Here is a 13,299-nt window from a genome sequence, read left to right on the forward strand (position 1 = left end):
AGAGGATAAAGAAAATAAGAAATACCAAGGTCATGTTTTCAGGTAGATCATTTTTAGGAAAGAATACTTATAGAAATTGAGAATATGGAAATTTATTTCCTGTCAACCTACCTGTATCAGTTTGTCCCTTAAAAAGTCTTCTAGTACAATACAAGTAAGGTATGAACCTAAATACTAGAACACCCAGCTGTTTTCCTAATTTTTTTGTGTGTATTTCTATCTTAAACTTTATATACTTGTTATTTCCTGTATAAGGTTCTCTCCAGTCTTCCCAATTTTGTTCTTTCCCTTTAAACCAGAAGGAAATAATTTACCAGTCGTATTAACTCCCCCTTAACAATTTCTCCTGTTCTGATCAGAGCATATCTCTCAATTTTCTATTTTACAATGAAACATCTTTTGGACAGACCTGAGTTCTCATTAATTTTAAGAGCATATCAATTACAGAAAGTTATAAAACAAGTAAGGCAGATGAGGAATAGAGGAGACTTTGCCACATTCTTAGTTTTTGTTGTTGTTGTTTGTTCATTTTTTTTTGTTTTTTGATTCCACATATAAGTGAAATCATATGGTATTTGTCTTTCTCTGAATTATTTCACTTAGCATAATACCCTCTAGACCCATCCATGTTATCACAATAGGTAAGATCTCATTTTTTTTTTATGGCTGAGAAATATTCCATTGTGTATATCACCTCATCTTCTTTATCCATACATCCATTGGTGGATGCTTAAGTTGCTTCCATGTCTTGGCTATTGTAAATATTGCTGCAATAAATACAGGGGTGCATATATCTTTCCAAATTACTGTTTTCATTTTCTTCTTTAAAAAATATTTTATTTATTTATTTATTTATTTATTTATTTGAGAGAGAGCGAGAGCGTGTGCGAACAAGGGGAGAGGCAGAGGGAGAGGGAGAAGCAGACTCCCCACTGAGCAGGGAGCCTGACACAGGGCTCCATTCCAGGATTCTGAGATCATGACCTGAGTTGAAGGCAGACGCTTAACTGACTGAGCCACCCAAGTACCCCAATGGTTTCATTTTCTTTAGGTAAATACCCAATGGTAGAATTACTAGATCATGTGGTATTTCTATTTTCATTCTTTGACGAACTGCCATACTATTTTCCACAGAGGCTGCTCCAATTTACATTCCCATCAACAGCATACAAGTGTTTTTCCCCACATCCTCACCAATGCTTGTTATATCTTCCCTTTTTGATACCAATCAGCAATGAGAGGAACATTCTTACTTTTAAAAATAGACTTCATATCTATATTTTTGGAATTATTTGCTCTCTCTGGCTGTACTTGCCTCTCTAAATATTACGTTATGTACTGAACCCATGACTTCTGGTTTTAATGAAAAGACCCTTTAACATGAGATCAACCCAAATCTGAAACATGAGGGCCACCCCTGGAAAAATCAAATAACTCAGAAATTTTCCATGTTTCTTCTTTGACTCTTTTTTAATCTGATAGTCTGTCCATAATCATCATGACAGACTCCTAGAAACATTCTTTTAATTTTGGTTTTCTCTTAGGAAGGTAGACAATTAAGTGGACCCATGCAATTCAACCCATGTTTTTTAAGGGTCAACTGTGCTTACTGTTATTTAAAATACACTTAGATTCATGAAAAATGTCTACACTAGCAGAAAATATATACCAGTAATACACATTTTTCTGGAGTTCCATCATAACATTATTATGCCATTTTGATGGTGTTATTTTGCTTTACAGGGGTAAATAATCCCAAAGAAAATTTCAATATGATGAATCTTGTTGGATAATCTAAATTACCTTAGGGTATTTTACTGAATTGTCATTTGTATAATTGAATTCACATTTTTGATTTCTGAAAATTGGAATTTACATCTTTATTAATAATAGAATAATGTTAAGGAAAATGTTATGTACCCTCAACATCTTGGCAGTCATTCTACAATGCTGACTGCCCTTTCCTTCTTAAAATGTCTTCCCTTGGGTTTCATGACACCACATTTTCTCGATTTTTTCCCTATCTTTGACCTCTCCAAAAAACTTTTAGGTAGGCTTATTCTTCTGCACCTGAGAAATATCTCAGTATTTCTCAAAGCCTAGCCAGAATGATTAAATATCTCTGTGAATTAAATAAAAATCTAGTTGCAACAAACAGAGTTATAATTTTTCTAGCTAAAAATAATTTGTCAGTTGTTTTCATTATGCCTAAATTTTTGCTTTCTAAAAGGACAGCACTGAACTTTAAGTTATTATACAGTAATGGCATGCTCTTACATGCAAATGAAAACAATTAAATTGAATGTTAATGAAGACTAGCATACTATTGCTTATGTGTGATTGTTATATAATAAATTATTAAGGTTTTTTTTTAAGTTATAGTTGTAAGTAATCTTCACATTAACATTCTTGTATTCCTCACTTCAAAGGTGAGAATGCAAGTCTCAAAAATGTAACTAACTGGAGCAAGCCCACGAGTCTAAAAACAGCAACATTAGACTAATTCTCATGCTTTTTTATCATTAACTTGCATTTAGCAAATGAAGTTTGTTAGGATAATAATTCATTAAGAATTTTATCTGTTATTTCTTTAAAGCAATTTTTATAATGCCTTTAATAATATCTGTGCTTTTCTTTATCCTTTGTTTTAACATAATTGCTTATCTGAGTTCAGATCAGGTAGGACATCTCAGAGATATAAAGGGAGAATAAAAAGCGTTTGTGGGTTTTTAATATAGGAATATAAGATAAATTATCATGGTTTTAATAAGAGGAATGAGAATTGATCATTCCTCCTTTCATACTGAAAATATTGATATTAATGTTTTTCAAATAAGATTCCATGTATAATTGGTTTAATAAATAAACTCTGTAAGATTTTAATGGATATAAAAATAGCATTATTATTTTTTCCACCACTGCCTTCAAAACCTTTTATTTTTTTCTCTTCCCCATGTCTTGGAAACAACTTATTGAGATCCTTTAGTTTTCTGAATATATTTAAGTATTTCAGAAATAATTTCAGTTCTGCCAATGATCAGATAGTTTTCACAGGATTAACCCAACAAAGAAAAACAGTTATAAATTCTGTATCAAATTTAAAAACACACAAGTTAAAAGGACTGGAGATAAACCAAAAGCAGGAACAAAATGAGGGTATCAGTGTCTTGAAAAATAGTAATTGCACTAGGTCAGATCCACTTTTATATGGCTTATTTCTTGAAGACCCACCTCAGTTTAGATGACAAGAGGTACTACAGCTCAAACAGAAGGTCAAAGTCTTATTAGCATAAAGTGTCAGAAGATGGAGTCTGAGGCAGCCAGGGTGGCCAGAAAGGAGGGAGTCATGGAAGAATGAGCCAAAAATTTGTGAATAAGCTTCCCTCAAGTCCTTGGTTGACTCCTAAACTGCACATGCATGAGGATGACTTTTTAAAAAATCAGCAGAAAGCAACAACCAGAAGACTAAAAGAGCTGAACAAAAATTATAATTACTGCTTATGATAGGGAAGATAGAGATAAAATTTTGAGTCCCTCTAAGTCACAAGGGTTTGATGAAAACCACAAGCTTTTCATAGAAACTCCAGAAGGCTATGCTTAAGAACATAAGGATTGCTAAAACCAATTGATTTTCCCTAAAAACTAAAGAAAATAAAAAAGACCTGATTTAACAATACGTAAAAACAAACTTCCGCAAGTTCAGGGGAAATCTATAATAACTACCTACTAAAACAAAAGTTAATACTCTTCAGAGTATGCAATCTCAGAGACATAATCTTAAATCTTCATAGTGTAACAACCACAATGGTCAGTTTCTAATCAAATGTGACAAAACAGAAACGAGAAGAACTAGAAAAATGTGACCTATGGTTAACAGAAAAAGCAGTCAACATAAATCTATCTGGAGATGGCAAAGATGTTGGAATTATAGCAGACAAGGACTTTAAAACAGGTATTATGAGTACGATGAAGGATTTACAGGAAAAGATCATAATAAAAATAAGTGGAATCTCAGAAGAGAAATGGAAATTATTTTTAAAAAACTGAAATTCTAGAACTGGAAAATAAGCTACCTACAATTAAAAAAGTTACTGCATGAGCTTAGCATAAAATTGGAGATGGCAGAAGAAAGAATCAGTAAACTTGAAAGGAGATCAAGATAAATGATTTAATGTGGAAGTCAGAGAGTAAAAATATTTTAAGAAATTAAATAATACCTCAGTGACTTAGAGACAATACTAAGAAGTTTAACCCTCTAAGCCTTATAGAGGGAGAAGAACAGAAAAAGAGTAGAAAAAAATAACTATAGAAAGAATTGCCAACATTTATTAGATTTTATGAAACATATCCTGGAAACTCAGTGAATCCCTAGGAATATAAATACAAAAAACCCCCCACATCTAGGCATATTATAGTTACACATCAAAACATCAAAAATGAAAAAAATATTGTAAAAAAGGCCACCCACACTAAAAAAAAGTAACAAAAGTACAAATGATGTCTAACTTCTCATCAGAAGCAATATATGGCAAAAGACTATACAAAGACATCTTTAAAATTAAGAAAGCTGTCAACTCAGAGTTTTATACATACTAAGAATATCACTCAAAACTGAGGGCAATAAAGACATTTTAAGGTTAAAAAAAAGGTGAGAGGCACTGATAGAACTACACCTCAAGACATTCCAAACGAAGTTTTTCTGAAGTAAATGATGGCAGGTAAGAGCTCAGATATGTAGAAATAAGTGAAAAACCTTAGAAATATGGATAAATGGTTAAATACCAGAAACTTTTTTCCTCTTTATATCTATAAAAGGGAACTAGAAGTTTAAATTAAAGAACTATTACATTTTACTGTGGAGTTCTGAAATAATAATTATTATGACCACAATAACATAAAGGATAGGGTGGTATAAATGAAATTATATTGTTACAAATCTGAAACTTTTTAAAAATGTGAAGTGGTACAATATTAAATTAGATAGAATGTGATAAGTTAATAATACATAATATATTCTCTATACTAACCACAGAAACAGAAATACAAAGAGATACAGTAAAAAGTCAAAAGAAGAAATAAAGTCAAATATGAAAAATATTCAATTAACCAAAAGAGATTCAAAAAAAGAAAGAACAGAGAGAAAAATGGGACATACATGAATCAAATAGTGAATTATAAACCTGAACCCAACTATTCAAAAATTCATCAGGAAGACATAATAATTATAAATGTGTGGGTACCTAATAACAGAGATTCAAAAAAAGTGAAGCAAAGACTGACAGAAATAGAAATAAATAAATAAAGAAGTTTAAGGACCTCTTTGAAAAATTAAAGAACAAGGGGAACTATATCAGTAAGGCTAGACCTACCTTACTAAGATCCTGAAACTAAATGATTAGTCCTTAATTGTTTTTTTTTTTTGCAAATAACATTGCATTTTTAAAAGAAAACAATGATATTAATTGTGTTTGTAAATTGTATTGTGACTTCATTGTGTATCACATACTGACAAATGTTTGGAGTGTAAATTTGGCAAAAGTAAGGCCTTATCACAGATACTTTTCTATTATAAGAAATATTTTAAAAATTACCTTTATTTTTCTCATCAGTTTTTCTCTACACTAAGTTCATAAAATAGTACTAGCTGCAAATTTTGCTGAATTTTGCATTCAACATCACTACCTAATGCTCTGCCTTGCACTTATTTTATATGAAATTAGCTTCCAGGAGTTATATTTCAATCATTGGAGAGGTGATAGGTTGGTAGGTAGATAGATAGATAGATAGATGATAGATAGATAGATAGATGATAGATAGATAGATAGATGATAGATAAATGCTTACCTTAAAGACTAGTTCTCCTACCAAGCCATTCCACGTCCCATCTTCTTGTGGGCTTCCGTACTTGTGATCCGGTGCAACATAAATTTCATAGTTAAAACCCAGGTAGTTAGATAAGGCATCCAAAACATCAATGGAGAAGCCTTGGTATTTCTTCGGCTTACCCAAGACATTTTCAGAGACCATTACAAAAGGTTCTTCCTACATGGAAATAAGAGAAATCCTTGATGTCAATCTATAGTGCTCCCTAAAAGCAAAAATTAATTCTTCAAAGACTTTTGCTTAGAAACAGCCTAAAAATTGCTTTTTAACTTTGAGAAAATTAACTTAGAGATATAACTTATGCGTTATTAATGTGTCATAGTATTGAACAATGTTTAATCATTGAATTTCTTTTCATTTTTCATTTAATTACTACCATATCAAGAATTACGTGAAAGTGTCTATAAAACTTCAGGGGCCATGAATTCATTTTTCTTGTCACTGTAGAACCAACCTATGATTCATCAATAATAAAATTATATTTAAGAAACCATAAATTTATTGTATCCTGAGGAATTTATTATCTATATATGTCAAAAATATGTAAAATAACATTTTAACAGATATACTCTACATAAATTCCCTGAAAAGAACAAAAACTTCTAAGAACATATAATTTAACTAAAATTAATAACATAACACTTACTGGAAGTTATTTTGTAAGTAATTTTGAAATGTGGATATAACCACACATTTCATTGCAAAAATAGCTTCTTACCATTGCTATGAGAAATTCACTTAAGTTTTTGGTAAACTGTGTAATTTAGTAAATTTAGCAATTTGGTTTCTGCTTCCACCTCTTTTATCATTTTGTGTTTTTGTCCTCTTAGAGTTAATAAATAGGCTCCTTTCACTTTTTAGAACACCTGGTGTTAAGAAAGCTCAATTGGTTTGAAACATGCTGGCAGACTATAGAAAATTAGATAATCTATTCCTTAATTTCCTAAACTTGTTCAGAAACCTCTCAGAACAGTAATATTTACAGATAACCGTTCATATATATATGTCTATCTAGCCCTCTGGGCAGGTTAAAATCTTTTCTGGGTTTAAGCCAGAAAACCCAAAGATTTTAACCTTGGATCATTTTTCCTTAGAGACTCACAGATGAACCTTCATTGAGATGTAAAATAACGCTTTACTTTGGCTTTTAGTCAAAGACACAGAGTAAGGGTCTTATAAAATCACTGCATCTATTATAGCAATATTGTCCAGCATAACATTCAGTTTTCCCCTAAAAATTACCATGAGATAAATGTTTGAATTGTTCAGAGCCAAGAGGGCTTCATTTTGCTTCAGTAATGCCCTCTTCTAAATGATAAAATAACTAATTACTTTGGTATCTCTTTTCACTTTGGACACCCAGCAAATCAGTTCTAAGTCTGGTGCTCATCTACAACTATGGTGATATTGTGGTATTTGTAGTATTTTTTATTTTTTATTTTTTTTATTTTTATTTTTTTTAAAGATTTTATTTATTTATTCGACAGAGATAGAGACAGCCAGCGAGAGAGGGAACACAAGCAGGGGGAGTGGGGGAGGAAGAACCAGGCTCATAGCGGAAGAGCCTGATGTGGGCCTCGATCCCATAACGCCGGGATCACGCCCTGAGCTGAAGGCAGACGCTTAACCGCTGTGCCACCCAGGAGCCCCTGTAGTATTTTTTAAATTTCAGTTTTCTAAACTAGTGACACTTTCTCTTTTTAAAAATTTGGTCTTGGTCAACTGTTTATATCTTACCTTGAGTAAAATAAATCAGTAAATAAATAGATAAAGGAGGTGACTGCTATTTGTTCCCCAGTAGCTGTTCTCTTCCTCACCAATTATATACATGTATATACATATGTGTATGATATGTATATCTGTATCTATCTATCCATCATCTATCATCTATCTATATTTTTATATTAGCACCTGAGAATAAAGACAATCCACAGTCTCCTTTCAGGCAAGGTGAGACCATGTGACCAATTCTGACCAATGCAATATAAACAGGTACTTTGTGCAACTGTTCTTTCATCTTTCCTCCTTCTTTCCAGCTGGAATGAACACGTAATGGCTGGGGCTCTGGTAACTGTTTTAAAGCACACAAAATAGAGAAACAAGACAGAAGAAGTCTATGCCCTTGAGATGTGAAATGGCATACCAGACTGTAACTTTCTAGGATTCTATTAGAATCAGAAGAATTAAACAAATTCCAAAAAGAAGACCATATTCAAAAAGCATGCAAATAAGATTAAGAAACTCTGGAATTTTAGAGTTAGAATTAGTCTATATTTTAAACATTTATTTATTGATAAACCAAAGTAAGATGATTCATAAAAGATCTTATTTGACCAATTCCTTTACCAGAAATTTTGGACCGTATGTATTCTCTATTTACCCATGGTCTTCAAAATCTAATAAACCTCTAAAGTTAAACAGCAATTTAATAAACAGAAAGCTGAATACCACTGTTCAGGATGACACTTAAACAATTAAGAAAACTAATTAAATATATTGCAAAACTAAATGATCTGTGTGGCAAAAATATTATCCCAATGTATGCTTTGATATGAAATATTGTTATTTTTTCACTTTTACTCCTATCTCATTAGAACTGCTGTTTAACATGCTAAATTATATTTCCTTAATATGCTAAATTTTCCTCCTTAAAATTATTTTTAATTCCAATATTACGAGTAAATACCCAGGCAAATGGATCCTTTCAAAGATTTGCTGTCAAAATCTGGTTCTAGAAAAATCAGCTAGAATTGATTAAAGGTACAGAGTAAAAATGGTTATACTAAGTGTTCTTTTACAGAGGATTGATAAATTATTAATGAACATGCTTTTCAAATTTTATGACTGAAATAAACCTTTATTATATCCTATCACATCTCTTTTGAATAGATGTTTTTAGGATTTGTTGTTAATCTCTTTAACAGATTCAGTCACTATTTGTAAATCTTACCTCAGACCATTTGTGCTTTATGAGGACAATCAGCAATATATCGGACAGGTAAGCGTAGCAATAGAAATTAGATTGAAGGTCTAGGACCTATAATAGAAAAGATACTTTTCCTTCTCTATGGCAAAACTGAACTTGGTTGAATCCCTTTTATCTATGTACCTATTTCCAAAATTTATTCATTCATTGACTTGCCTATTTAACATGAATTGAGCAGCTACAGCACCAAGTTACTACACTCAATACAGTGAGTGTGGTATCCACTATACTCGATATTGTAGAAAGTCATGGACACCACTTTCAAAAGAATCATAGTTTGGAAAAAGCCACATACTTAAAAAATACAACATAAAACAAAAGTAACACACATCATAAATATTACACAAAAAACACCAGAGAAACACAATGGAAACTAAAAAAAAAAGAAAGAAAAAAAGAAAACTATCATTTTGGGGGTTACTGGTTATGTACTATTTTAACAGATAAGAAAAATTAGGAACAAAAGTCTCAACTCAAGATCACATAGCAAGTTACAGAACAGAAAGTCATCATAAATAATTTTATTTTATTTTTGTAAAGATTTTATTTATTTATTTGAGAAAGAGTGAGAGTGAGAATGAGAGAGAACACGAGTGGGGTGAAGGGCAGAGGGAGAAGCAGACTCCCCACCAAGCAGGGAGCCCAACCCAGGGCTCGATCCCCCAGGACTCTGGGATCATGACCTGAACCTAAGGCAGACACTTAACCGACTGAGCCACCCAGCTACTGCATCATAAATCATTTTACTTCAATTTTTTCTCTTTGGACCTCAAATTTTTCAATCCTTGCATTAAAATCTAGGTCTCTGTAATTCACCTCAAATTTTAATGCAATTTATAGCGGTGTGAGACAGGAAGAGACTCCAGATGCCTGACAGAAAAACAATAAATCCACAATACTCTCTGGAGGAAGTATCTGCATTTTAGGTCTCACATTATTCCTTCAAGCAATTGTTTGAATAAAATGTTCAAAAAAAAGTCAAAGATATCATGTAAAAGGAAATTCTATTTCATATATACAAATGGCAGAAATAATATAGAACAGAAGTAGATTTTTGAAGAACTCTGATACTGAAATTTTCAGATGCATATTATAAAAATGATGTTACTGTGCTTAAAGAAATCTGGGGCGAATTGACAGGAAATTGGAAACCACATGAAGTGTCATTACATAACTTGAAAAGAACTAAACAGAAATTTAAAAATTAGTAAAGAGAATGTCTGAAGTTAAGAATTTAATGACTGAGTTAATCAGCAGATTAGAAACAGATGAAGAGAGAATGAGTGACCTGTAATAGTTTAGAATTAATACCCACAGTGGAAAGGAATAAGCAACTAGAATAATCCCAAAGCAAGAGTAAAGAGATGAGAAGCAGAAAGAGAGGTAGTCTGATAATCCCCAATATTGTTAAGGATATGAAGAAACAGGAGTTGTCATTCACTATTGCTGGATGTTTAAATTGGTTCAACACTTTAGGAAAACATCTTGACATATCTAGAAGAGAATGGAGATGTTTATAGACAAATTAGTTTTGCCTGTTTTTGAGTGTTACATAAATATTTATTTGGCATAAAGATATGTACAGCAATGTTCCAACCATTTCACTCCTTGGGTATGAAGACTTAAGAGAATCTCAGGCACCAAAATATATACCCAAGAATGTTTATAGCAACATTGTTCATAATAGCCCAAATCTGGAAATAATAAAAATCCAAATGTCCATCAATGTGGAAAAGATAAATATACTGTGGTATATGGATGCAACGTAATACCAAACAGCTTAAAATTTAAGAAGCTAGAGCTATACACAATAACACTAATGGACTTTAAAAAGAATAATGTTGGGTGAAAAAAGCAATACTTGAAGAAAACAGTCTGACTCCAGTTTTGTAACATTCATAAACAGGTAAAGTTAACTGTGTATTTAAGGATTCACACCCGGGTGGAGATACAATAAAGAAAATGAAAGAAGTGATCACCTCTGGGTGGTTAGCTCTGAGATGCTGGGGAGGATATGATCAGAAAGGTGCACAGGGAAAGCTGGCTCTTGTGGTAATGACAGCATTCTATTTTTTGATGTGGACTGTGGTTGCCTGGTGGTTACTTTATTTTTCATTAACTAATGGTCTGAGGTTTTTTTCTGTCTGGGTGTTACATTGCAATATAAACAAAAATAAAGACAAAAGTATGGTAAGTGAGACCGGATCATAGAGGGCATTGAAGCCATATTAAGGTTTTTGCCTTTTATTTGGCAGGGGGCTGGAACTTTGTGGAAGGGAAACAGCATAATCAGAAAGTAATTTTGAGAACAGAGTATAGAATGAATTGTGGCAGAAGCAAGGTCTAGGGGTCCTTTGCAACAATGCAGATGAATGACAGGAGATTATACCCTGTGACTATTTAACATGTATTTCCAAAATGTATACAGGTGGCTTTGAGTCTTCTATTATACAGACAGCCGGGTGGGGGATAGGGGAGGAGGGAAGAAATGATAAAATCCTGCCTTTAAAATTCATTTCCAGCAATTAGTTTCAAAGAGTATTAATAGAACTGAGTTTAAGCTGGTGAAAACCTGTCTGCCTATTAAGAGAAAACAAATTGCAGATTTCGATTTGCTGATCATTTGGATGATAGATTCTCTAAGCGCAATCCTCAGCAATTGGAATAAACAAAGCTTGCACAGAATGCCTGTAGTTTATCAATCTAAGTGTCTTAGCATGAGGATCCGCAGACCTGCTTGTAGAAAAGAGTATTTCAGTGGTTTGATAATTTTCATATTAGCAAGGATTTATTCATATCACTTGTTGGGTTATTAGATAATAACTTCATAATTCTGAATTTGTATTCAGTCACTTAAAAAATCTCATGCTAATTGCTTAGTTGATTTACAACGTTTGCCTCTTGCAGATTTTGTAGTTAATTCCCATATTTTAATAACTGTGCAATATTGTTTGCTAGTGATAGAGCTGGAAAAAAGCATCTGACATTTCTGATACGTACAAGCGACAAGCTCTACTGCCAAGGCTTTACTGAGAGATGTTCAGAGGTTTTAATATGCACAACTTCACAGAACACCAGGATGGCCCAAACTAGGAATGAGCCACTAGAAATTCCTTACAATTCTGCTCACATGTGCAGCTCAAAGACATTAAAAAGAGAACAAGAATATTTCTTAATGGCCTGTTTAAATTTTTTTTTTCCTCATAAAACATGTTCCTGGCCGAAGCAAACAAGGGTTGTCTTTATGCACAGTGTTGAGCTTATATTTTGCTTAGGAATGATACATTCCACTTTGATATAGGCAAAACTAATGACCACCATTCTCCGTGGAAAAGCATCATTATTTTTTATAGACCCCATATGAACATTTGGAACGTCTCTAAGTTACAAGGCTAATGGTGCGGAATTTGTTATTAAAAATATATCAAGACACCAGGAGAGCAAAACAAACATGAACAACATCTACAGAGGAATAAACAATCTAGGTAGTATAAGGAAAAAAAATCTCTCAGCTGCATGGAGAGAAGAAAAGAGGTCACAGCGCTATGCAATGAAAATGTCTTTAAAGAAGCTTTTGCAAAAGGATTTTAGGGAGGAGCAAATATTTAGAAAATATCGCGCTAAACATATCTTTCAAAATCCTTGCTGAAGTATTTTTATCATGCAACATTCAAGTTATAAATCATAGAGGTAAACTTAAAAAGCCATTCTAGGGATGCCTGGGTGGCTCAGTCTGTTAAGTGCCTGCCTTCGGCTCAGGTCATGATCCCAGGGTTCTGGGATGGGGTCCTGCAGGAGACTCCCAGCTCAGCGGGGAGCCTGCCGCTCCCCCTACTTGTGCTTGAGCTCTCTCTGACAAATGAATAAAATCTTAAAAAAAAAAAAAGCCATTCTAGCTTCCTAAAACCATACCTTATTATTTCTGATTCCTATTTTGTAAGCAATTATTTAAATGACAAAAAATATTTTAAATTGAACATAAAGTTAAGACTATTAGTATGCAAAGTAATTCACTTTAAAAATAAAATATTTGATTTTATACATTGCTTTCAAATCATGAAATGATTACATCTTAGTGACTTACAGGCTAAATGGAAAGTGGCAAAACAAAACAAAAAATGTAAATTTTGTTTTCATGAGAATCTGAAAGAAATATAGAATGTAGTAACTGGGAATACAAGGTTACCAAGGACAATATGCAATCACAACAATCTTAAGTACATTAATTCTCATTTATTGATTTTCCCTAGCATGCACTTGAAAACACATTTTAGGAGACTAAGATTTTATGAACCATATGATTATCATAAATAAACTTAGAAATACCAGACTCTTAGTTTGCTTTCTGACTGCTAGATAATATTTTTTGTTTGTTTGGCCCAAGTCTTCATTATTTTGCTCAACTTAACACCTAAGTGAATAGCCACATG

The 13,299-nt window shown here is 32.6% G+C and overlaps 1 protein-coding gene across 1 annotated transcript in view; it reads right to left on the bottom strand.

Moving 5' to 3' along the window:
- The window catches only part of GRID2 (glutamate ionotropic receptor delta type subunit 2), a 1,429,995-nt gene that overhangs the window by 310,298 nt on the left and 1,106,398 nt on the right, over positions 1–13,299 (bottom strand). The window contains exon 10 of the mRNA XM_034672012.1: positions 5,845–6,042. Within this exon, the coding sequence (XP_034527903.1) occupies positions 5,845–6,042 (198 nt within the window). The remainder of the gene's footprint in view (positions 1–5,844; positions 6,043–13,299) is intronic.

Source organism: Ailuropoda melanoleuca, chromosome 11, assembly GCF_002007445.2.
Source record: "Ailuropoda melanoleuca isolate Jingjing chromosome 11, ASM200744v2, whole genome shotgun sequence".
Lineage (NCBI taxonomy): Eukaryota > Metazoa > Chordata > Mammalia > Carnivora > Ursidae > Ailuropoda > Ailuropoda melanoleuca.